This window comes from Lepus europaeus, chromosome 4 (genome assembly GCF_033115175.1).
Source record: "Lepus europaeus isolate LE1 chromosome 4, mLepTim1.pri, whole genome shotgun sequence".
Lineage (NCBI taxonomy): Eukaryota > Metazoa > Chordata > Mammalia > Lagomorpha > Leporidae > Lepus > Lepus europaeus.
The window spans coordinates 147,103,530-147,127,936 of NC_084830.1; the positions used below are offsets into that span (position 1 = coordinate 147,103,530).

The 24,407-nt window shown below is 41.2% G+C and overlaps 1 protein-coding gene across 1 annotated transcript in view; it reads left to right on the forward strand.

The window, feature by feature from the left end:
- The first annotated feature begins 412 nt into the window (after positions 1–412).
- MEIKIN (meiotic kinetochore factor) overlaps positions 413–24,407 on the forward strand; it is a 95,733-nt gene continuing 71,738 nt past the window's right edge. The window contains exons 1-6 of the mRNA XM_062189956.1: positions 413–518; positions 666–759; positions 1,127–1,214; positions 4,187–4,247; positions 14,366–14,503; positions 23,892–24,011. Of these exons, the coding sequence (XP_062045940.1) occupies positions 413–518; positions 666–759; positions 1,127–1,214; positions 4,187–4,247; positions 14,366–14,503; positions 23,892–24,011 (607 nt within the window). The remainder of the gene's footprint in view (positions 519–665; positions 760–1,126; positions 1,215–4,186; positions 4,248–14,365; positions 14,504–23,891; positions 24,012–24,407) is intronic.

The window sequence follows — 24,407 nt, forward strand, 5'->3', positions numbered from 1 at the left end:
TTCCGCGGTGCTGATGAGGAGAGCCACAGCGGCATCGGTAGCGGAAGTTGGACCCATCCCAATAATGAGGAAACGAAAAGCAAAGCAGGGACTTCCGGGACTGGGACCTCCAAGCGTGCGATCAGCAGCCAAGGGTACCTGTGCCCGCCTCCCAGCGCCGCCAGGGGGCGCAGTGGCTGCCGCGTTCCTCCATCTTCCCAGAATCCACCACGCGGGATAAAAAGGCGGGAGCGAGGCCGAGGGCTGTAGTCCCGGAGTTAATGCTTTTCCTCGCGTGGTTCTGGTCAGGCTGCTCCGCCGGCCGCGACTGGACGCTGACTCTCTCTGACGTAGCTCGTTCCTCAAGAAGGAGACGAGACAGGCTGCCAAGGCCCAGAGGCTTTCAAGGCTTGGGAGTGGGGTGGGGGTGGCCATGTGGCCCTTGCGGGTCTATACTCGCAAGAAGCGGGCAGGCCAGAGGCTCAACGTAACCCCGACGCCGGACCTGGGCGCCCCGGCGAAGGCGGAGGCCCCGCCAGGTCCTGGCCCAGGGCTGGCCTGCCGTAAGCCCCGCCGAGCTGCCTTGCGGGGAGGGACCCGGGAAGGGGGCGGGCGGGAGGCCTGGGCCCCCGGCCCCGGGAGCTCCGAGGCCTCTGGGCGGGCTGACACCTGCCGCCCTCTCTCAGGCCGGAAGGGTAAAGGCAGACTGCGCGGTTTGCAGAAGATAGCGGAGAAAGCCGAGGGGAGCCCGCGTGGAGGCAGTGGCTCTGGGCTGCCCAGGTGCGTAGGCGGGGTTCACAGCCCCATGGCCTGGCCTGCTCAGAAAACCCCAGCCCTGATTTTCTGTTAGCCTCTTGTTCTAACGGATAGTGAAGAGAATGAGTGACACACCCCGATTTCACGCCTCTCAGCCCGCAGACTAGAAATTGGACTTGTTGCCAAGTGACCTAAAAATCAAGTGAGCTAGCCCCCTTCCCCCCCAGGACCGCATTCGTGCCAGGATTTTGGTATTGGTGTCGTTCATCCACTCTGGTCCTTTCTTCCTAAAGATGTCCCTGAAGAGACTTTCAGGTTCTGAACAGCATGAACAGAGATGTGCGGAGCCGAGTCCATGTGGTGCGCATTAACTGTGGTGTTTATTTGTTAGCGCTCAGCTAAGAGTTTCCGGAGAGCAAAGCCTGCAAGAAGACAGTCCTGGTGAGCAGACACAGGCGGCGAAGACTGCTCCGTTGGGCGTATGTATGTCATTCCTGTGGTTCTTGGTTATTCTTCATAAGGAAACAAGCACTTCACGTCCGAAAGACAGGATTACAGGGTCATTGAGCAGGAGAAATTACATAGCCTTCTAGTATTTCTATAAGCACTGATAAATGACAGGACTTGAATTTCTGACTCAGGTGGATTTTCCTTTGACAAGTGTTATGGAAATGTAGATTATTAGCTGATTTTCTGAGTGAAAGAAAATATTCCTTAGTAAGGAGTTATTTTTGGTACTACTTTAACATTTTAAAGCCATTTTTTCTGTTAACTAGAACTATGCTTCATTATGAACCGTTCAGTATCTTACAGAGCATTCCAGTCTTCGTTCATCGGAATATTATATAACTTCTTGATGTTCTGTATTTAGAATAAGGATTCTGTGAAATATTTTAAAGCTGCACGATAGTAACTTGGGGAGACTCAGATTTTTTTTTAACATTTATTTAATGAATATAAATTTCCAGTGTACAGCTTATGGATTACAATGGCTTCCCCCTCCCATTACTTCCCTCCCACCCTCAACCCTCCCCTCTCCCGCTCCTTCTCCCCTTCTATTTGCATCAAGATTCATTTTCAATTCTCTTTATATACAGAAGATCAATTTAGTATAAAGATTTCAACAGTTTGCACCCGCATAGAAACACAAAGTGAAACATACTGTTTGAGTACTAGTTATAGCATTAAATCAAAATGTACAGCACATTAAGGACAGAGATCCCACATGAGGAGCAAGTGCACAGTGGCTCCTGTTGTTGAGACTCAGATTTTAAAAGTTAGGGTTCATCTGAGATTAGCAATAAAGTTGATAGTCAAGTTCCAGATTTTTAACTTGCATACTCCTCAGTAATACGTTTTTGAAGTAGGGCAGATTCAAAACAAAGCACTTTTTTTTTTTTTTTTGACAGGCAGAGTGGACAGTGAGAGAGACAGAGAAAGGTCTTCCTTTTCTGTTTGTTCACCCCCCAATGGCCGCTGCGGCTGGCGTGTTGCGCTGATCGGAAGGCAGGAGCCAGATGCTTCTCCTGGTCTCCCAAGTGGGTGCAGGACCCAAGCACTTGGGTCATCCTCCACTGCACTCCAGGGCCACAGCAGAGAGCTGGACTGGAAGTGGAAGAGGAGCAACCAGGACACAATCCGGTGCCCCGACTTGGACTAGAACCCTGTGTGCCGGCACCACAGGCGGAGGATTAGCCTATTGAGCCGCGGCACCGGCCAACACAAAGCACTTTTAAAGAGACGTTTACCCCATGCTTCACAGTGTAAAGTGTTCTTTGTAGATGTCTTATACGCTACAAAAAAACAAGTATTTAAAAAAGTTTTTCACATTTTTATATATTTCTTTTTGTTGCCTTTAAAAATTTATCTTTTAAAATAATTCACGGCTGGCGCTGCGGCTCAATAGGCTAATCCTCCGCTTTGCAGCGCTGGCACCCCAGGTTCTAGTCCCTGTCGGGGCGCCGAATTCTATCCCGGTTGCCCCTCTTCCAGGCCAGCTCTCTGCTGTGGCCCTGGAGTGCAGTGGAGGATGGCCCAAGTGCTTGGGCGCTGCACCCCATGGGAGACCAGGAGAAGCACCTGGCTCCTGCCTTCAGATCAGCGCGATGCACTGGCTGCAGCGCGCCAGCCGCGGCGGCCATTGGAGGGTGAACCAACGGCAAAGGAAGACCTTTCTCTCTGTCTCTCTCTCTCTCACTGTCCACTCTGCCTGTCAAAAAAATAATAATAATAATTCACAAATTTTCTTCTTGTGTATTTCCTTATTGTTATTCTTCAAAAATGCTATTTTTGGTTTTTTTTTAAAGATTTATTTTTATTTGAAAGGCAGAGTTATAGAGAGGCAGAGAGAGAGACAAAGAGAGAGGTCTTGCATCTGCTGGTTTACTTCCCCAAGCTGGGCCAATCCAAAGCCAAGAGCCAGGAGCTTCTTTTGGGTCTCCCACGCAGGTGCAGGGGCCCAAGCATTTGGGCCATCTTCCACTGCTTTCCTGGACCATAGCAGAGAGGTGGATCAGAAATGGAGCAGCTGGGACTCGAACTGGAACCCATAGGGGATGCCGCCACTGCAGGTGGCAGCTTTACCTCTTCAGCACAGCGCTGGGCACCTGTGGTGTTTTCATAATGTTTTGTCTTATAGATAGACATACTATGTAAAACTATTCTGAGATTGAGAGTTTCATATTGTTACTCCAGTTTTGCTGTTGTAGATATTGATAGACTTCGTGTTACGGAAGGAATTTTTGTGTATGTGTCTGTACCTCAAAATGTTATCCTAAGATAAATACTTTGCAGTGGGTCAAAGGTTGATCAGGTTCACAGTTTTTTGGTTCGTGTTGGCAAATTAGCACCATCTAACATGAAACCAGGTACATACATACATATTTGATAGATGAAAAGTAGTGTGTTGTTTTGTTTTTCATTTCTTTGAGGCTAGGAAATTCACTGCTTTTTACCCTCAAGTTATTGGCCATTTGTATTTCTTTTTTATGAAATGCCTATTTATTATATATTGGAGATAACAGTGCATATATTTAATAAATGTTTTCACTTATATTTGTCTTTAATTTTATTTTTAGTATTTTAGAAGTAGAAATCTTTTCTTTTGATTTGTCTATTTTCCCTTATTTTTGGAGGTAAAATGTTCTTCCTAGGAGATCAGAAGAATATTCTCTAATATATTCTGTATGCTAGTGTATCCCTCAGAAGTTACTTGACTAATGTATTTTTGATTTCCTAGATATAACCATAGTATCATATCTTAGTATTTCTTGTTACATTTAATATTGTCACTTTATATGTGTAATCAATAAACTGAAAAATCTAATAAGTATGAAATCAATAATCAAAGTGGACATTAGCTTTTCATTTTCAAAGTAATCAAATCAATGTGATATGATATAAAAATCTTTAATTTCATAATTTGTTCCATATCTTTAATTCTTCCTCGTAGGAGTCACTGACTGATGACCTCCAGGTTGACAGTAGTTCATCAAGTAGTGAACTAATGTCAGGTAAGACTGTCAGATGTGAACTCTGTCAGCTTTCTATCTTACGTCCATTTATGTCCGCCTCTGTGTTCCCAACTCAGTGGGCAGGGTGCTCTCCAGTCCAACATGAATGCTCCTGATTGTGGCCTAGGCTTTGTCCTCAAAGCCTTCAGGCACACACCAGAGTGAAATTAGAGTTGTGGTAAATGCTACAAAAGAGAGATTAACTTGAATGTAATTTATTTTACTCAAACAGAGTAGGGAAGACTTCCAAGAGGGAGAGGATTGACAATTGAATTGAGATCTGAAGGACTTTGGAAATTAACTATGCAAACAGATAAGTAAAGGAAAATCCAGGCCGAGGGAACAACAACATTGCAAAGCCCCTGCTACAGGGCTGAGCATTGTGGTTCTGAGAACTAAAAGACCAGCACGACTGGAGTACAGAGCATGGGAAGAATTGTGATTCTAATACAGGATTGGGCAGCCAGTTGGGTCTTTGCAGCCTTGTAGTTCATGTCAGAGATACTGATGTGTATCTTTGGAGCAGCAGAAAGCAGTTGAAGTCTTTTAAATAAGGAATGATAAGCTCATTTTAGCTGTAGTGTGGACACAAGACTGGAAAGAAGCAGGAGTAGAGGCAAGTAGACCAGTTAGGAGAAAGTAGTTGAGGGGAGAAATAATGGCACTTTGTACTAGGAAGCTTATATTGGAAATGGAAAGGAGAAAGCAGATCTCATGGCTGTTTTAGGCAGTGCAGTTGATAGAATTTGGTAAATGAAGAATCAAGGAGCTGAAAGTATCCAAGATGACTTCTGTCTCTGATTTGCAAAACCAGATACCAGATGGTTCCATTCACTGAAAAAAACATCTTGTTTGAAGGAAAGATCATGAATTCAGTTTTTAATATATTAAGTGATAAGTGCCTTTAAGAAATCTAAGTAGCATTGTTAGATGGGCAGTTGATGTGGAGGACTAGAAATAGAAATTTGTGAGCCATCTGCTGTTGGTATAATTGAAGTCATTTTTGAAAACAAAAAAGATGCCATCAGCACTTCAGAAATACAGAGGACTCCTTAAAAGCAGATGAGATCAGAGTGATTAAGTGTATTGAGAGCATAGAAAAATCACAACACAGGTAAAAGAAGTAGCTTTAGAGAGATCCTAAATGCTTGAGCAATAAGTCTAAAGAACTGTGAGGACTTGTCAAAGTGGTGGATTAAGAACTACACTTGAAATACCTGGTCCGTTTCTCCTTAAATTGGAAACACTGGCAACTGCTAATGCTTGCTGCCTAGGTAAAGCCCCTCCCAAACAATGTGAACCGCTGGGGGTTCACTGTGAAGGGTCACTACTGGGATTGGATTGAGAAGCGGAGGAAGAATCTCAGGTAACTCCAGACTGCCACAAGGATAGCAAAGGGAGAAAAACGTCAAAGCCGTCGATTGTTAGGCTGCTTCGCTCCAGGAAGAGCATACAGTGTGGCTGTTTTGAAGTGGAGGTTCTGATTCAGGAGACTTTGAGTGGAGCCACTAGTCACACAGTTAGGGCATTTCCTGTAAGGAACCCACCATACCCAGTAAATGGCGCACATCACCACCCAGAACACTAGAGTCCAGAATGCCTTTCACTTTTCCAGACTCCAGAGGCACGTTGTTGCTGCAGAATTTATACTCACTTTCATGCCGTCATTCTCAAATAGGGATATGGCTAAGGCAAACGTTTGATCAGCCCAACATTTGAAGAGAACCAATGCCACGGAAAAGAGGCAGCAAATGCAAGAAACACAACTAACATCTGACGAAATGGGAAAAACTTTACCTCTTTAGAAATAAGAAATCATTGGATACATGATAAAACAGTTTGCTATAAAGATAGTTATACTCCCTGCAAACTAAAAATAACAAGTTAGGGGCAGGCATTTGGCAGTTGGGACAGCCACATCCCACATCAGAGTACCTGGGTTCTCCTCCTGACTCCAGCTTCCTGCTAATGCAGACCCTGAGAGGTAGTAGTAGTGGCTCAAATAATCGGGTTCCTGCCACTCATGTTGGGGACCAGGATTACATAACTGGCTCCCAGTTTTAACCCTAGCCAGGGGCCACTATGGCATCTGAGGAGTGAGCCAGTGATTTCAGCTCTCCCTGTTGTCTCTTTAAATAAAAAAAATATTTTTTTCAAGAATCAAATTTTTTAAAAAATGAACCTAATAGAATGAATTCAGCTGAACATTGAATTAGTGTACCAGAAAATAGACTAGAGGAATGTTTTTGAAAATACACTGCAAAAGAAGATAGAAGGTGCTCAAGAAATGCTCTTATCCCTTCCTCTCCCTTCTTTGCTTGTTCTTCAAATAGAAAATCAGAAGCCTGCGTTTGGATCGGAGCTGTGCGCCAGCTGCAGTGCGCTGGCTGCAGCGGCCATTGGAGGTGAACCAACGGCAAAGGGAGACCTTTCTCTCTGTCTCTCTCTCTCTCTGTCCACTCTGCCTGTCAAAAAAAAAAATCTTCTAAAGTAACATATTAACACATTGAAAAAGTAATACAAGCTTTACTATTTAATATGGAAGATTGAATATATACATTTTTCTCCTTTCTGAAATCCCATTAAAATACCAATAAAAGCATAAAATGATGTGAAGCCACAGGCAGAGAGAGAGAGAGACAAGATACCCTATCTGATAAGAGATAATCAGTAAAATCTTGGAACCTGGAAATTGGATGAATGATTTCTAATTGACCTAACATAAAGAAAGAAAGTAGAAAAGCTGAAAGCTAGGTTCCTACAGTAATGATAAACCAAGGAGCAAACTGGCTTCGGCTGCAGTTTTAGGAATCAGAAGCACCACATATTCCAGAAGGAATGGGTATAGTGTTAAAATTAAGAATTTTAGAAATATGTAAAAGTAGCAGGTATACGCCTTGATCTCCATCCCAATACCGTATGATCAGGCAGCTACCCTCTGGCAGTACGGAAACACTGAAGCACAGGGACTGCACTCAGACTCCTGCTTTTGTTCAGGGCAGGTGTGCTGCACTGAAAACCAGCAGTGAGGGTCAAGAAGAAGAAAAGGAATTAAGTGAAAGTCTGTATTCTTTTTTTTTTTTTTCTGACAGTTAGAGAGAAAGGTCTTCCTTTTCTGTTGGTTCACCCCCCAAATGGCCGCTACGGCCCGCGCACTGCGCTGATCTGAAGCCAGAAGCCAGGTGCCTCCTCCCGATCTCCCATGCAGGTGCAGGGCCCAAGCACTTGGGCTATCCTCCACTGCCTTCCTGGGCCACAGCAGAGAGCTGGACTGGAAGAAGAGCCACCGGGAAAGAATCCAGCGCCCCAACCAGGACTAGGAGGATTAGCCTAGTGAGCCACAGCGCTGGCCAAAATCTGTATTCTTAGTGTCAAAGTGCCTGGACCCTTATCCCACTCGAGCAAATACACCCTAACTAAGAGGTAGGAATACTCTTCTTTTGGAAGTTTCTTTACCCTAGAGAAGACCTTTGTCCTGACAGTAATGGCTTGGTTCCAATCTAAAGATCCCAGAGAAATGCTGCCTCTACCTAAGCCCTGCTCAAGAATAAGCCCAAATTTAGTCCCTTGTTCTTGAACATTTAAGAATTACTAGGCATTTGATGAAAACATTTAAAATGAAAAGTAGATACTAAATATGATACTTGAAGGGTACAGGTGATAAAAGGAAAATAAGTCATTTTTAGAATTTTAAAAGTATTTATTTGAGAAGCAGACAAAGAGAAGGAGAGGGAGACAGAGCTGATTGCCTTCCCCAAATGCATGCAACAACTGGGACTGGGCCAAGTGAGGCTTGGAGCTGTGAACTGAAACCAGGTCTCCCATGTGGGTGGCAAGGGCCCAGTGACTTGAACTTCTGTGATGTGCATTGTCAGGAAGGTGAAGCCGGTTATTTTCTTTGGAAAAAATTTTTTCTTTTTTTATTGGAAAGGTAGAATGACAAGAGAGGGAGAGAGAAAGAGATCTTCCATCTGCTGGTTCACTCTGCTAATGACTGCAACAGTCAGGACTGGACCAGGCCAAAGCCAGGAGCCAGCAACTTCATCTGGGTCTTTTATGTGGGTGGTGGAGGCACAACTGCTTGGGCCATCTACTGCTTTCCAAGGCACATTAGCAGGGAGCTGGATCAGAAATGCAGCAGGTGGGACTTGAATTCCTGGCACCGCAGTTGGCAGCTTAACCCACTGTGCCTCAACACTGGCCCTGAAGCCGAGTATTAGGATACAGGCATCTTAACTGGTGTATTGACTGCTAGGCCAAATGTCTTTCCCCAAAGAAATCTTCTAATAGCCATAGTTTCATTAATATCCTTAGAGTGGTGAAAAAATCTTGTGTTCATAAAATAGCTACAGACTACTTTTTTAAAAAAGCGTTCCAAGAACAAAAAATCTGAAAAATTAAGAATAAAAATATAGAACCAGAAATAAGGTATTCTATAGACTTGAATGATAAAGGAAATATTCTAGAAAGTTAAACAGATACTAAAGAGAATTTTTTTAAAAAAAGGTGATACAACTCTTAGTATAGAAAACAAATAAAATATATACTTTAAAAGGATGAGTTTTATGACATATGAGTTGCATCTCGAAAGTCATTATTTTAAAAAGAATAATAATTAGGGGCCGGTGCTGTGGCGTAGTGGGTTAATCTTCCGCTTGCGGTGCCGGCATCCCATATGGGTGCCGGTTCTATTCCCAGCTGCTCCTCTTCCAATCCAGCTCTCTGCTGTGGCCTGGGGAAGCAGCAGGAGATGGCCCAAGTCCTTGGGCCCCTGCACCCACATGGGAGAACAGGAGGAGGCACCTGGCTCCTGGCTTTGGATTGGCGCAGCTCCAGCCGTTGTGGCCATTTGGGGAGTGAATTAACGGATGGAAGACCTTTCTCTCTGTCTCTCCCTCTCACTATCTGTAACTCTGCCTCTCAAATAAATAAATAAAATCTTTAAAAAAAATAATAATTAGGAGATGAATCCAAGAAATAGAACATGAAAAATAGAAGTTCCAGATATTATAGCGTAAACAGAAAGGAATTTATTAAGCACAAAGAACTAGAAACTTGGATAGCATTAAAAATTATAGAATATACATATTCAAAGAGTTTTAAATTCTGAAAAAATATGAATAGATACATGGAAAGCTGAGTTCACCTGTTACAAAGTAATTATATCCATTAAATTAGAAGAAAAAGACTTACACCAAAATACATTGTATAATTTTTAAAATACTCAGGTGTCAGGTGTTTGGCCTAGTGGTTAAGATTCCCACATCCCTTAGTAGAGTGCCTGGGTTTGATTCACAGCTCTGGCTCCTGACTCCAGTTTCATGCTAATGCAGACTTTAGAAGTAAGTGATGACTCAAGTAACTGGATTTATGTCACCCACGTGGTAGACCTGGACTGAGTTCCTGGATCCTGGCTTCAGTCCTAACTGCTGGGCATTTGGGAAGTGAAGTAGCAGAGGGAGTTCTGTTTCTCTCAAATAAAAACAAAACAAAACAGTCTTCCACAGGAAAAAAAAAATTAGTTCCAGATAAGCAGTCTAGAATACAGATGGCATTGGGCTTCTGAAGAGCAACTCAGGAAGGTTGAATATGGTAGGAAAATGAATGTAAATTTCCAAAAGAACTGATTTTGTAGGAGTAGGACCAGTCATCAACCAAAGTTTGACTTGACTGTCCAGACTGATGGTGTCGTCCACACACTAAGAGAGGCTTTCTAGAGAAAAAGCTCTCAAAGAGGACTGAAGCTGGTTTGTGAACAAGGAAAGGAGATGGACAGGATTTTTACAGTGGTCAGAATGTGGGACAGGAATGAGGTTTCTTACATATGGTTTGTACTCACCACTATTACTGGAAGATGGAGTACGAGGGATTTCTTGCCACCCTAGAGATGGGGCAGACAAAGCCAAAGAACAGTGAAGTTTAAAGGCTGTCACATCGGAAACTGGAAGTAGTCTCTTCAGTGTGAGCACCTAGAGTTCTATACCCAGCCAAACTGTTATTCAAGTGTGGCTATAGTATAAGGAAGTTTTCAGACAGGTCTCCCATGACCTTTTCTCAGGAAATGAAGGAGGTGCTCCAATAAAAAGCAAATAGTAAGTCAATAGAGAAATCAAAGGCTCCAATACTGGAAATATGCAAAATAATTTATTAGGATAATGGTAAAGGATAATCCCAAGAAAATACCTGTGTAGCATGTCTAGTGGATCATCAACTCAAATTTGAGCAAGTGAATATAGGTCTCTAATATTGCTTCCTCTAGACTAGGGAAGGAGGAAGGGAGTGGGGAGGAGGAAAGAAAAAATAAATGGAGAGATAACCTAGTGTTTTTGAAAGTATTGTGTGGAAATTTGCAGTTCTGTATAAAGTTAGGATGAAATAGTGACAAGTGCTTAGAAAACTAATACAAAATTAGGTAATAGTTTGGGCTGCCACCTGCAGTGCCGGCATCCCATGTCGGCACCAGCTGCTCCATTTCTGATCCAGCTCTCTGCTGTGGCCTGGGAAGGCAGTGGAAGATGACCGAAGTTGTTGGATCCCTGCACCCACGTGGGAGTCCCAGAAGAAGTTTCTGGCTCCTGCCTTCGGCTGCTGTTACAGTCAATTGGGAAGTGAACCAGTGGATTGAAGACCTCTCTCTCTCGCTCTCTCTCTCTGTAACTCTGACTTTAAAATAAATAAGTAAATCTTTAAAAAAAATAGGTAGTAGGGAACAGACATTTAGCCTAGCAATGAAGATGCCTTTGTCTCACATCTGAATACCTGGATTCAAGTCCTGGCTCTGGCTTCTGTCTCCAGCTTCCTGCTAATGCAGACCCTGGGAAGCAGCAATGATGGCTCAAGTAGTTGTGTTCTTACCACCCGCATGGGTGACCTCGATTGAATTCACAGCTGCTGGTTTTGGTCCCAGCCCAGCCCTGCTGATGCAGACACTGGGAAGTGCAGACAGGAACTCTTGTTTCTCAAATTGTTTAAAATTGGGTAGTAAATTACTCAAAGGAAAAACAAAAACTTGTGGCAAAAATGATGAATATAGCTCGAAGTACATGATTCAAATATGAATATATTTGAATAATAATAGTAGAAGTGTTAAATATATTTAATTTAGAAATATAAAGGAAGTGGCTACCAAAAGAAACAGTTAATAGAATTGAAAGTAATGGTCTCTAGAGAGAATTTCATGATGGTGAGATTTGAGAAAGAGACTTCAGTTTTGTTATAAGGTTTGTATAACTCTTTGGATTTTTTTTTTAAAAAGATTTGTTTGTTTCAAAGGCAGAGAGAGGGAGAGACACAAAGAGATCCTCCATCTGCTGATTGACTTCCCAGATGGCTGGGGCTGGATCAGCCCAAAGCCAGGAGCTAGGAACTTCTTGCTGGTCTCCCACATGGGTGGCAGGAACCCAAACACTTGGGCCATCTTCTACTGTTTTTCCTAGGCCATTAGCAGGGAGCTGGATTGGAAGTGGAACAGCCGGCACATGAGCCAGCACCCATTTATGGAGCTGGTATTGCTTTACCTGCTATACCACGATGCCCCTATTTGGCTTTTTAAAATGTGTAATTTGATAAAATTAATTTGTAAATGTACATACCTTTCTAATTTTTCAACCAGCAATGACCTCCCGCTGATACAGCATCAACTCCCCAGAGGATAAGTGTAGGGCTCTCCTTATGTCTAAGCCTAGCTTGCATTCTGGGACTTGGTGGAAGGGATAGCTCTATTGTGAATGACATTCATGAAATTTTCAGAGCGAGAGAAGGAAGGCAAGACAGATCTAACAACATGTGGATGGGAAGGGTGAAGACAGGGTGAAGACTAAAAGTAGCAAGGACAGCCCCACTCTAGGGAGGTGGGGCTAAGAGAGGTAAAGCATGATCAGACGGATAACCTCCCTGACAGCTGAGGAGGTGGGGAATGACAGCAGATTGGATCAGCGAGTTTAAGTGATGAAGTGGCTGGAGGAGGTGGCCAGACAGAAAAGAATTAGCTTTTACGGAGATTGGAATAGGGGGGGAAATTGTGGTGAGGTAAAAGAGGGACAGAAAGTTACCTCAGGTGGGTAATGAAAGAGCAGAGATGAGGCCGGGGTAGCAGGTTTTACAGCAATGCTCCTCTTTGACCCCTTACCCCTCAATGCCGTCTGTTTCTGTCGGTGTTGACTTCTGTCTTGTGAGTTTGAAAGTGTTTAGTAAATAATGACTAAAAAGAAGATGTATTTTCTGTTTTAAGTTTTTAAGCATTTTATTCAGTGAGAGATGCACAGGAAAATGAAGGCTTTATTTAGAGGAGGAAGAAGTCTAGAGGCTAAGTTGGGTCCATACCAGGCCGAAAGCAGGCCGGGTGCCACGAGGAGCAAGCATGCAGGCAGGAGAGCAGAGGCAGGGTGGAGGCCAAAAGGCCGCTTGCCCGAAGGTGCAGGCCAACAAGGGAAGGCTGCTCTGATCTGTACCTGTCCTGTGTGAGAAGGTTCTTCATTCTAGTCCTGTCTTAGAGGAATGACTTCAAGACCTCTGATTCTGAGGTTCTCTGTTATATTGTTGTGCCCATTTTCTTATTGAGATGTTTGTTTTCTCATTGAGTTTTCAAAGTTCTTTTGATTATGGATCCTGGTGCATTTGCAAATGTTTTCTCCCTGTTTGTCGCTCATCATTTCATTTTAGTCTCTTTAGCAGAAATATTTTTAGTTTTGATTAAGTCCAGTTGTTTTATGGATCATCCTTTTAATGTTCCATCAAAGAAATCTTTGCCTAACTCAGTGTAACAATTGATGTTCTCTTATTTGTTTCCTAGAGGTTTTAGAGTTTTTTGATTTACTTCAAAGTCTTTGATCCATTTAGAGTTCATTATTTTAGGTGATAGATGGTAGGAGTACACATTTTTATTTTGTTTTGTTTTTGCAGATGAATATCCATTTGTTCCAGTACAATTTGTTCAAAAGGCTATTCTGGGGCAAGCATTGTGGCACAGCCATCATGCCATGTCTTGGGGTAGAGTGCTTGGGTTTAAGTTGGTGCTCTGACTCCCTGCTAGTGCACATCCTGGAACACAGCAGGTGGTGCTTGTGTCCCTGCCATCCAAGTGGGAAACCTGGATGGAGCTCTTGGCGTCAGCCTGGCCCAGCCCTGACTGTTGCAGGCATTTGGGGTGTGAACCAGAGAATGAAACAGCACTCACTCTTCCTGTCTCTGTGTCTCTCTCTTTCTTGTCTTACTCTCCTCTCTCTCTTTTTCTCTCCCTTTGAAATAAATTAATAATAAGTAAAACTTTAGGAAGAGAAAGGAAAAATGTGTTTTTCCCAAAAAAGCTAGCTACTCCACTGAGTGCTTTTACATCTTGATAAACAATTAACTGCTCATCTGTGTGTGAGTCTCTTTCTGGGTTGTCTGTTCATTTCTTTTTATCTGTTTGTTTACATTTAGGTTCATTGATTTTTGGATTTTATTTAATTCTGTTTATTTAATTGGAATGTAAAGAGGCAGATATAGAGCTCTGCCCTCAACGCCTGGGCCTGGGCTAGGACCAGATGGAGGAACCAGGAATTCAATCCAGGTCTCCCACATTTGTGGCGGGGACCCAACTGCTTGAGTCATCGCTTGCTTCCTGCAAAGATCTGCATTGTCAGGAAGCTGCAACTGGGGGCCAGAGCTGGGAATTGAACTCAGACACTCAGATATGGGATGCAACCATCTTAATTGTGTCTTATCCACTAGACCAAATGCTTACCCCATATTCTTTTTAGATGGAGTAATAGAATTACTCTTTCCACTTCTTATCTAGTTAGCTTAAAATTAGTGTAATTCTTAAATATAAAAATTGAATTTTTGAGCCATGAATCACAATTGAGCCAAAGTAGAAAAGAAACAAGTTATAAAGATAAAACTTTAAAAAGCATTAGGAGAGGATTGTGATGTAGTTTTTCGACATCAAAACCAGAATTATTTCCTAACATGTAAATTTAAACTGTTTACAGTATTTTACCTTTTCAGTTGTATATAGAAGTAATTTTAAACTCTTTGTATACTCATATAATTGCATGTACATTTCTAAAAATTTGAATTCTTAGGATATCAAGTCTGCTTGCTATTGAAGCATTTTACTCTTTTTTAAAATTTTATAGGATTAAATTTACAGCATGATAGTTCCAGTTCTCTCCTGAGCTGTTCAGTCACCGAATCTTATGAAGAATGCAAGAGTTTTGAAGAGAGTTTAAGTAGCTTCTCATCACCTGAATTGTTCAGAGGATCAGATTATTTAGGTAAGAAAACAGTTTGCACCTTAAATTGTTCCACTGTAGAAATTGTTCCTTTGTCTACAAATCCTTTGATGAATAAATGTTTCTTTTAAGACAACATCACCAACACCTGTTTCATGCTCAGCCACATAAGATTGTAGCACAAAAGCTCTCCGACCAGAGAAGGGTGAAATGTTATTTAATGCTTTCATGTTATAAACATGTAATTATTTATCAGTTTTACATATGAGCATTTATTTGTTCTCTTGAACTGTGAACTCTTTTTTATTTCCTATACTTCTCTTACTTTTCAGAAAATAACTTAAATATTAACTAGACCAAGGCCCTGCTTGAATTTTCTTTACAGGTTAATAGTTATTTACACATTTATATGTATATAAATGGAACCTTTGGTTAGAAGTAGCAGACTGAATACAAGCCTTCCTCTGCAACTTTCTGCAATGGCAGAAATGGCTTTTTCTTTCTTTTTCTTCTTTTCTGTTTAAAGCCATAAACCCATAAGGACCAAGAGAAATGGACAGGAAAAAGCAAAAAGTTTGGAAAGCTAGAGAGCAGATTGTTTGAAACAGCACACATTTGAGAAAGTTGAGTCCTTACACAATGTCAGTACTCCAGAAACAAACCAGTTTATATTAATTTCTCAGAAAAGCTCACAATTTGGTTGTACTAAAACTTGTAAAAAAAAAAAAAGTCAAAAACATGGACAATATAGCAACTGATTTTTACATACTCAAAGTGAGTCTGAAGATTTTTTCTTTGGTACATTTGAAACAGACTCTTGACTGGAGAATATTAGGTACTGTTAATAGCAGAGTACTATTAACAGCTATTTTGAAATGTTGGTTCCAATTACTCATTCTCTTGTAACTATTTTATATTTGTACCCTTTTCATAACCTCATAGGAGGTTCTGTATACTTTTCTACTCTTGGTTTTGAAATTGACCATGTGACTTGCTTTTGGGTGAAGGGGTATCCATGACCTAAACTTAAGAAAAGCTTTGAAACGTACTTCAACGTTTGTGTTTGTCCTCTTGCACTTTTGGTATCATCTTGTTTAGCTCTGACTTGCCTGTGGGATCCCACAAGGAGATGTATAGAGCAGAGCAGTCCCAGGCAGCGCACAGACTGTAGAGAACTGCTCCGATTCATTTGCAGACCTGTAACTTTAGCACAGCTACCAGAGCCAGCTGGCAGACATGGGAATAAGTAATAAATGCTTTTCATCTTTTGCTGCTGAGTTTAGAGGTTGTTTACAGCAAAAGCTGACTATACAAATGCTACAGTGAGCACAGAGAAGTGAGAATTAAATGAAAATGGCCATCCTAATCTGTGGGATCTGTTCATCCAATGCCTATTACCATTCCAAACCAACGGTCCATTTCTCTGCTCAGCTTTCACATAGTGGCATATAGACTTGAACTTTCCAGAAAGGAGGTTGGAATGTTCTTTGCTGAGGAATCTGAAGACCCCACAATAAAATATCTAAAGATACCAACCTCAGGAATCCTTCACTGAAATTGACCAGCCGGAACACCTTAGAGTCCATATATGTATATGATAAGACACATTTAGATGATAGGAGTTCCTCTTAAGAATTTAGGGTCCCTTTTGAATGTGAGAAGAGGGCAGAAGATCACCATATTTCTGAAAAAAGCCTCTAACAAATAGAAATCAAAACAAAATGTGTAAGTTATATCAGTAAGATGTTGTAATAGGAAGCCCTGGGCCCCTCTTTCTACCCTTGCATACTGATTCAATAGCTTACATGGGCCAATTCTGTTTTTGAGAAATGCAGAAACTAATTGAGAGGCTTCTGAACCCTGGGTGACTATGAGACCAGCTACATCAAAGCTGGTAGGAAAATTTTAAAAATCCTCTTTCTATAATTTAGCACAGCAGTGTACGATTGGGGAGGAGCCCACGGTTCCCAGCTTCATCCAAAGGAGAATGGAAAGAGAAAGGACTAAACCAAACATGAAACATTCTGAATTTTCTGAGGGGTACTTGAGGGCCTGAATTCTTGATTGTCTCAGAGTGCTAATGGGACCCAAAATACTCTAGATGCTTAGTACCTGCTGAGAACAAAGATGGTGTAGCATACAAGCAATCACTGTAGATTCTCTACTGACTCAGTGGAGAGAGTGAGTAGTCAAAACATTCCAGATCCAAGCTTCTCCTAGAAAAGGTAAAGTTGCACTGTGTGTCCAGTGCTCCAACTTTTCTAGGGACTTCCCATAGGACTGACATCTGTCTCACCTGTCTCAGAACACTGATAGGACCTGACATGCTCTTGATGTCTGAGAGTCACTAAGAACAAATTTGGTGGTTTGGATTAAAAGAAAGATTAAAAGGTCTGCAAAATATCTGGGTGAACTGATTACTGCCTTCTTGCAAGGCCAGTCCATGAGGGTGAGAGAGGTGGCTGTATTTTCTAATGTATATATGCCAAAGCTATGAGTCAAAATAAATAGGGAAATAGTCTAAACAAAGGCATAGGTAAAGCCCCAGAAACTAACACTGATGAAATGGAGATACAGGAATTGTCTGATAGGTAATTCAAAATAATCATAAAGTTGCTCAACAAGCTCAGGAAAGCAATGCATGGACAAAGTGAAAATTTCAAAATAGATTTTAACAAGAACTAAACAGAAATCTTGGAGTTGAAGAATACAATAACAGAACTGAAAAATAGAGTTCAATAGAGTTTCAATAGCAGATTAGACCAAAAAGGAGAAAAATTCAGTGAACTCAGAGATGGGTCAGTTAAAATTTTGTGTCTGAGGAGAAAAAGAAAAAGGAACAAAGTTAAAAAAGCTTCAAGGACTTGCAGTATACCATCAGATGGACCAATGTATGATAATACCCCAGAGATATTAAAGGTTCCATTTCAGACCACTGCAATAAAGTGATTTTTTTTTTTTACAATAAAGTGAAGCGCATGGAAATTTCGGCTTTCCAGTGCATATAAAAACTATATTTCCGGCCGGCGCCACGGCTCACTAGGCTAATCCTCCACCTTGAGGCGCCGGCACACCGGGTTCTAGTCCCGGTTGGGGCACCGATCCTGTCCCGGTTGCCCCTCTTCCAGGCCAGCTCTCTGCTCTGGCCAGGGAGTGCAGTGGAGGATGGCCCAAGTGCTTGGGCCGTGCACCCCATGGGAGACCAGGGGAAGCACCTGGCTCCTGCCATCGGATCAGCGCGGTGCGCCGGCTGCAGCGCGCTACCGCGGCAGCCATTGGAGGGTGAACCAACGGCAAAAGGAAGACCTTTCTCTCTGTCTCTCTCTCACTGTCCACTCTGCCTGTCAAAAAACAAACAAACAAACAAACAAAAAAAAAAACAAACTATATTTCCTGTGTATCTTTATGTCCAAAAAACAATGTATGTACCTTAATTGAATGTTCTGTTTACACTTGCTAATTATTATCTGAGCCGTAAACAAGTCATAGTCTTTTCGATGGTGGAGCATCTTGCCTTAATGCGGATGACTGAAGACCAATCAGGGTGAAAGTTACTGAAGGTTGTAGTAGTTGGGGCAATTTTTAGAAATGACACAACTGTGAAATCTGTCATGGTGATTAGTTCTTCCCTTCACAGGGATTTCTCTGTAGCATGCAATATTGTCTGATGGTATTTTAGCCACAGTTGAAATTCTTCCAAAGTTGTAGTCAGTCCTCTCAGATCCTGATGCTGCTTTTTCAACCAGGCTTGTGTAATATTATAAATCCTTTATTGTCTTTTCAACAGTTTTCACAGAATGTTCATCAGGAATAGATTCCATCTCTTTCTTTGCTGATCTGTAAGAAGCAACTCCCTCTTCATTAATGTTTTATGATGAGACTGCAGCAATTCAATCACATCTCCAGGCTCTGCTTCCTCTCCTCTTGTTTCTGTCAGAGCTACAGTTACTTCCTTCACTGAATCCTTGAGCTCCTCAAAGCCATCCATGGTGGTTGGAATCAGCTTCTCCCAAACTGCTATTAATGTTGATATTTGGATCTCCTTCCATGAGTCATGAATGTTCTTATTTGCATGCAGAATGGTTAATCCTTTTGGCGCAGCTCTGGCCCTTGTGGCCACTGGGGAGTGAACCATTGGATGGAAGACCTCTCTCTCTCTCTGCCTCTCCTTCTCTATGTAACTCTGACTTTCAAATAAATAAATCTTTAACAGAGTTACACAGAGAAAAGGAGAGACAGAGAGAGAGGTCTTCCATCTGCTGGTTCATTCTCAATTGACTGCAGCAGCCGGAACTGAGCCAATCTGGAGCCAGGAGCCAGAAGCTTCCTCTGGGTCTCTCGCATGGGTGCAGGGGCCCAAGGAGTTGGGCCATCTTCTACTGGTTTCCCAGGCCATAGCAGAGAGCTGGATTGGAAGTGGAACAGCCAGGACTAGAGCAGGTGCCCATATGGGATGCTGGCACTGCAGGCAGCATCTTTACCTGCTATGCCACAGCGCTGGCCCCAGAACAGTAATATTTTTAAAATAATATTTTTTTCTGAGAAGTTGGTCTCAACAGTGCTATTAAAATATTCAGTAAACCATATTATAAAAAGTAATACTGTAATCTAGGCTTTGTTGATCCCTTTATAAATCACAGAAGAATAAGTTTAATATAATTTGTTAGGGTTCCAGGATTTTCTGAGTCATAAATAGGCATTGACTTCCACTTAAAGTCCTAGTTTCTTCTTTTTTTAAAAATATTTATTCATTTACTTGAGAGTCAAAGTTACAGAGATAGAGAAGGAGAGGCATCCATCCAATGGTTTACTCCCCAAATGGCTTCAACGGCCGGAGCTGCGCCAATCCAGAGCCAGGAACTTCTTCAGGGTCTCCCACACAGGTGCAGGGGCCCAAGGACTTGGGTCATCTTCTGTTCTCCCAGGCCATAGCAGGGAGCTGGATCAGAATTGGAGCAGCTAAGACCTAAACTGGCGCCCATACGAGATGCTGACACTGCAGGCGACAGCTTTACCTGCTACGCCACAGCACCAGCCCCAAAGTCCTAGTTTGATTAGCCACTCCCAAGAGAGTCAGCCTGTACTTTGAAACTTTGAAGCCAGATATTGACTTCTCTTTAGCTATAAAAGTCATAAATGGCTTCTTACGTAAGGCTATTTTGTCTACGTTGGAAGTCTCTTGTTTAACATAGCCACCTTCATCAGTTATGTTAGTTAAATATTCTGGATTACTTGATGCATCTTCTACAATAAGCATTTGCTGTTTTACCTTGTGCTTTTATGTTGTGGAGATAGCCTCTTAAACCTCATGAAACAGCCTCTGTTACCTTCAAACTTTTCTTTAGCCTTCTCATCTTACTCATTCTAAAATTGAAGAGAATTGGGCTCTGGATTAGATTTTGGCTTAAAAATGTTGTGATTCCTTTGGTATTCTATTTAAACCACTAAAACCTTTACTGTATCAACAGTAAGACTGTTTCAGTTTCTTATCATTCATACGTCTCTAGGAATAGCCTTTTAAATTTCCTTTAAGAACTTTCTGTTTGCATTCACAACTCCGGTGTTTGGCACTAAAGGCCTGGCTTTCAGCCCTGGTTGGTTTTCAGCAGCCTTCCTTGGTAAGCTTAATCATTTCTAACTTTTGATTTAAAGTGAAAGACATGTGACTCTTCCTTTTAGTTGATCACATTGAGGCCATTGTAGGAATGTTAATTGACCTAATTTCAATATTGCTATGTCTCAGGATACAGAGGCCCAGAAAGAGGGAGAGAGGTGGGCAAATACCTAGTCAGAACATGCAACATTTCTTGGTTAAGTTTGCCATCTTACAATTGGTAGTGGCCTAAAACAATCATGATGGTAACATCAAACATTGATGATCACAGATCACCATAACAGATAAAATAATAATGAAGAGCTTGAAATGTTTAAAGAATTACTGAAATGCGACACAGGGATATAAAACGTGAACCCATGCTATTAGTAAAATGGCATCAATAGATTTCTTTGATGCAGGGTTGCCACAAACTTTCCATTTGTAAAAAATTCAGTAGCTGGAAAGTGTAGTAAAGCACATGGCAATGAAATGAGATATCCCTGAAGATCAACCGATCTTTAACAGAGTACCAAGAATATATAATAAGGAAAGGATAGTCTCTTCAACAAATGCTGCTTAGAAGACTGTGTATCCGTATGCAACATAATGAAATTGAACTACTACAAAATACAGAAAAATAAACTTCAAGTAAGCGTAAGACTTGAAACTGCAGTACTTCTATAAGAAAATGTGAGTAAAGGTTCAAAGCAAGGATTTCTTGGATAGGACAATAAAAGCACAGACAGTAAAAGCAAAAATAGACTAAGTGGGACTACATCAAACTAAAAAGATTTTGCGGGGCTGGCACTGTGGCGCAGTAGGTTAATCCTCCACCTGTGTAGCCAGCATCCCATATGGGCACCGGTTCTAGTCCCGGCTGCTCCTCTTCCAATCCAGCTAGACTCTGCTATGGCCTGGGAAAGCAGTGGAAGATGGCCCAAGTCCTTGAGCCCCTGCATATGCATGGTAGACCCAGAAGAAGCACCTGGTTCCTGGCTTTGGATCAGTGCAGCTCCGGCCATTGCAGCCATTTGCAGAGTGAAACAGCGGATGGAAGACCTTTCTCTCTGTCTCTCCCTCTCACTGTCTGTAACTCTACCTCTCAAATAAATAAATAAAATCTTTAAAAAAAAAAAGATTTTGCACAGCAAAAGAAAAAACAATATAAAGGCAACCTATGAAATGGGAGAAAATATTTGCAGATCATATCTGATAAAGGGATTGATACCTAAAATATGTAAGGAACCCCTATAACTTAATAGCAAAAATAAAAACATGAAACAGCAGCAACAAAACCCCTAATTAACTGATTTAAAAATGGACAGAGAACTTGAATAGACATTTTTCCAAACATGATATGTGGATGGCTGATAGGCACATGAAAAGATACTCAACATTATTAATTATTAGGAAAATGACATTCAGAACCACAATGAGCTATCACCTCATACCTGTTAAGATAACTTTTCAAAGAACAGAATAAAAAAAGGATTGGCAAGGGTGTGAATAAATTAGAACCTTTTTGCACCAATGCTGGATATGTAAAATGGTTCAGCATCTGTGGAAACTATGGAGATTTCTCTAAAAAATTAAAACTGCCAATGAGCCATCCATCCCTCTTCTGGGTATTTATCCAAAATAATTGAAATCAGGACCTCAGAGAGATACTAGTATTCTCATGTTCACTGCAGCATTATTCACAATAGTCAAGGCAGGAAAACAACATAACTGTCCATTAATGAATGAATGTATAAAGAAAATGTGACATTTACATACTTGTCTTAAATAAGTCCTGCTGTTTGCTCCAACACTGATGAACCGTGAAGACATTATGCTGGGTGAAATAAGCCAGACACAGATGGACAAATACTGCACAATACCACTTACATGAGGTATCTTAAATAGTAGGGAGCAGAATAGTGGTTGACAAACTAGAAGGCAGGGGTTGATAGGGAGTTGCTGTTCAATGGGTATTAAGTTTTAGTTATGCAGTTTGAGAAAATTCTAGAGATTTGCTATTTAATACCATGCCTAGAATTAATAATATTATATGGTACACTTAAAACTTTAATAAGAAGATAGATATCATGTTAGTATTCTAACTACTGTAAAATTTTGAAGCAGATACAGAAACAATGCAAGGAAAAGAAAATAATGGGAAAAAGTATTCACCTGTGGTAAAGAAAATATATAATGCAGTACTAAATTTAAATGCAGTACTAAAATTAAGTAGGAATATGAGTTATAAAAGAGGAATATTTCAAGAAGGATTAAATGAAGTAACTGAGTGTAAAACTCAGTAGAAGGATTGGGGATAAAACTGTGATTTCCCACGGGAGAAAATGAATTAACAGCATAAAGTGAAATAAAAAAATTAAAATTTAGAGGAAAATATATTAGAGGAATAGTATATGAAATCCAACATAAAATAATAGGAGTTCTAGAAAAAGTCAGAGAAAGAATTCAGTTATATTTTCTAGAGCTAAAGAATATGAGTTTCCAGGTTAAAAGGCTACACTATACTCATGCAGTAGGGAAAAACTCCAAAGTATAGCATTATGAAACTTTGGAACAAAGTTACAAAGAATTAAATAAACAGAATGAATTTATACATTTGGTAAAGTGTGGGATTAAATAGATGGAAAATACATAGAAAAGCTGAAAGAAAAATCAACTTAATGACTTCAGGAAAAACAAAAGGTAGTCTTGATATACCACAAGAGTAATTCACATTGTGATTCACCTGATCACATAAGAGGATAGATCTTCTCTATGATGATCTAAGATGTCGCTTTCACCTCTGGCATCCTGTTTCTGAGTGCTGGTTAGTGCCCTGGCTGCTCCACATCTGATTCGGCTCCCTGCTAAATGTGCGTGAGAAAGCCACAGAAGGAAGACCTTGATAGAGCTTTGGGATCCCAGCTTAAGCCTGGCCCACACCTGGCTGTGTAGCCATTTGGAGAGTTAACCAGAAGATGGACATTCTCTGTTGTTCACTCTCCCTTTCTCTCTCCCCCTCTGCTGCTCTGCTTTTCAAATAAATACATAAATATATTTATCTAAAAAATATTAAATAATATCTTTATAGTATTTTATTATCATAATATCTAACTTGAATATGGGAGGGATGGGAAAAGTGAGAGCAGGCAGATATAAGAGGAGTAAGTTTATTCTTTCGTAGTGAGAAGTCACTAGAAAGCTTACAATTAGTATCCAAGTAATTTAATAGTACATAAGTATTACCCCCCAAAATGTGAGAGTCAGCCAATCACATATATGCTGCAAGTCCTTTGGATCAATACTCTTTATAGAGCAAAAATCTAGGATGGAAGACAGAGCTACAGAACCAGAATAGGCCATCAGTAATTCCTATCTTGGTGCCATTAAGGTTGTCATTTTGTTATTTATCTACTTAAAAGGCAGAATGACAGAGAGAGAGAGGAATCATTCATTCATTGGTTTACTCCCCAGATGCCCGCAATAACCAGCACTGGGCCATGCTGAAGCCAGGAGACAGGAACTCCATCTGGGTCTCCCATGTAGGTGGAATGGACCCAGGTACTTGGACCATCATCTGCTGCCTTCCAGGCACATTAAAAGGAAGCTATATCAGAAGCAGAGGCAGGGCTCAATACCAGGCACTCTGATATGGGATGCGGGCATCTAAAGCAGCAGCTTAACCTTGCTGTTCCACTCTGCTCACCCATGTTGTCCTGTTGTTTTTCATCTAAGCTGTTGGTATGAGCTGTGTGCCTGAGTTGAGGGGATAAAGGTAACCTATCACTTAAAGGCTGTTCTAAAGAGTTTCATTCCCTTTGTTTTCTGTTTTTTCAGTATGGGAGCATCCCAAGGTAGAAGAACACATGCTGTGCAAGAATTCCACTCTTCTGGATACCAGTAATGCAGTAGCAATAGAGAAGATGCCACACTTTTCAGAACTCTCTGCAATTTTAGGTAAGTTTTTACACTCATTTTTTTTCATGTCATGAGGACAAAATCCCTCACCTGTGTTGGAAAAACAATATTTTTTTTCTCTTGAGTTATTTCCAAGCTAAGTATGCCAACTGAGATTGCCTTTGGCTACAAAAAATATCTAATAGGAGTTTAAGTAATACGGGTTTACTTTTCTGTAACTTTTTATTTTGAGCTAATCTTAGACTTACAGAAAAGTTACAGAGGCACATGCTTGGCTTGGTTGTTAGGATACCTGTTAAGATGCCATGTTCCCCATCAGAGTTTCTAGGTTCGAGTCTCAGCTCTGGCTCCTGACTTCAGCTTCCTGATAATGCACAGACCCTGAGAAGCAGCGTTGGTGGCTCAAGTAGTTGGGTCCCTGCCACTCACATGAGA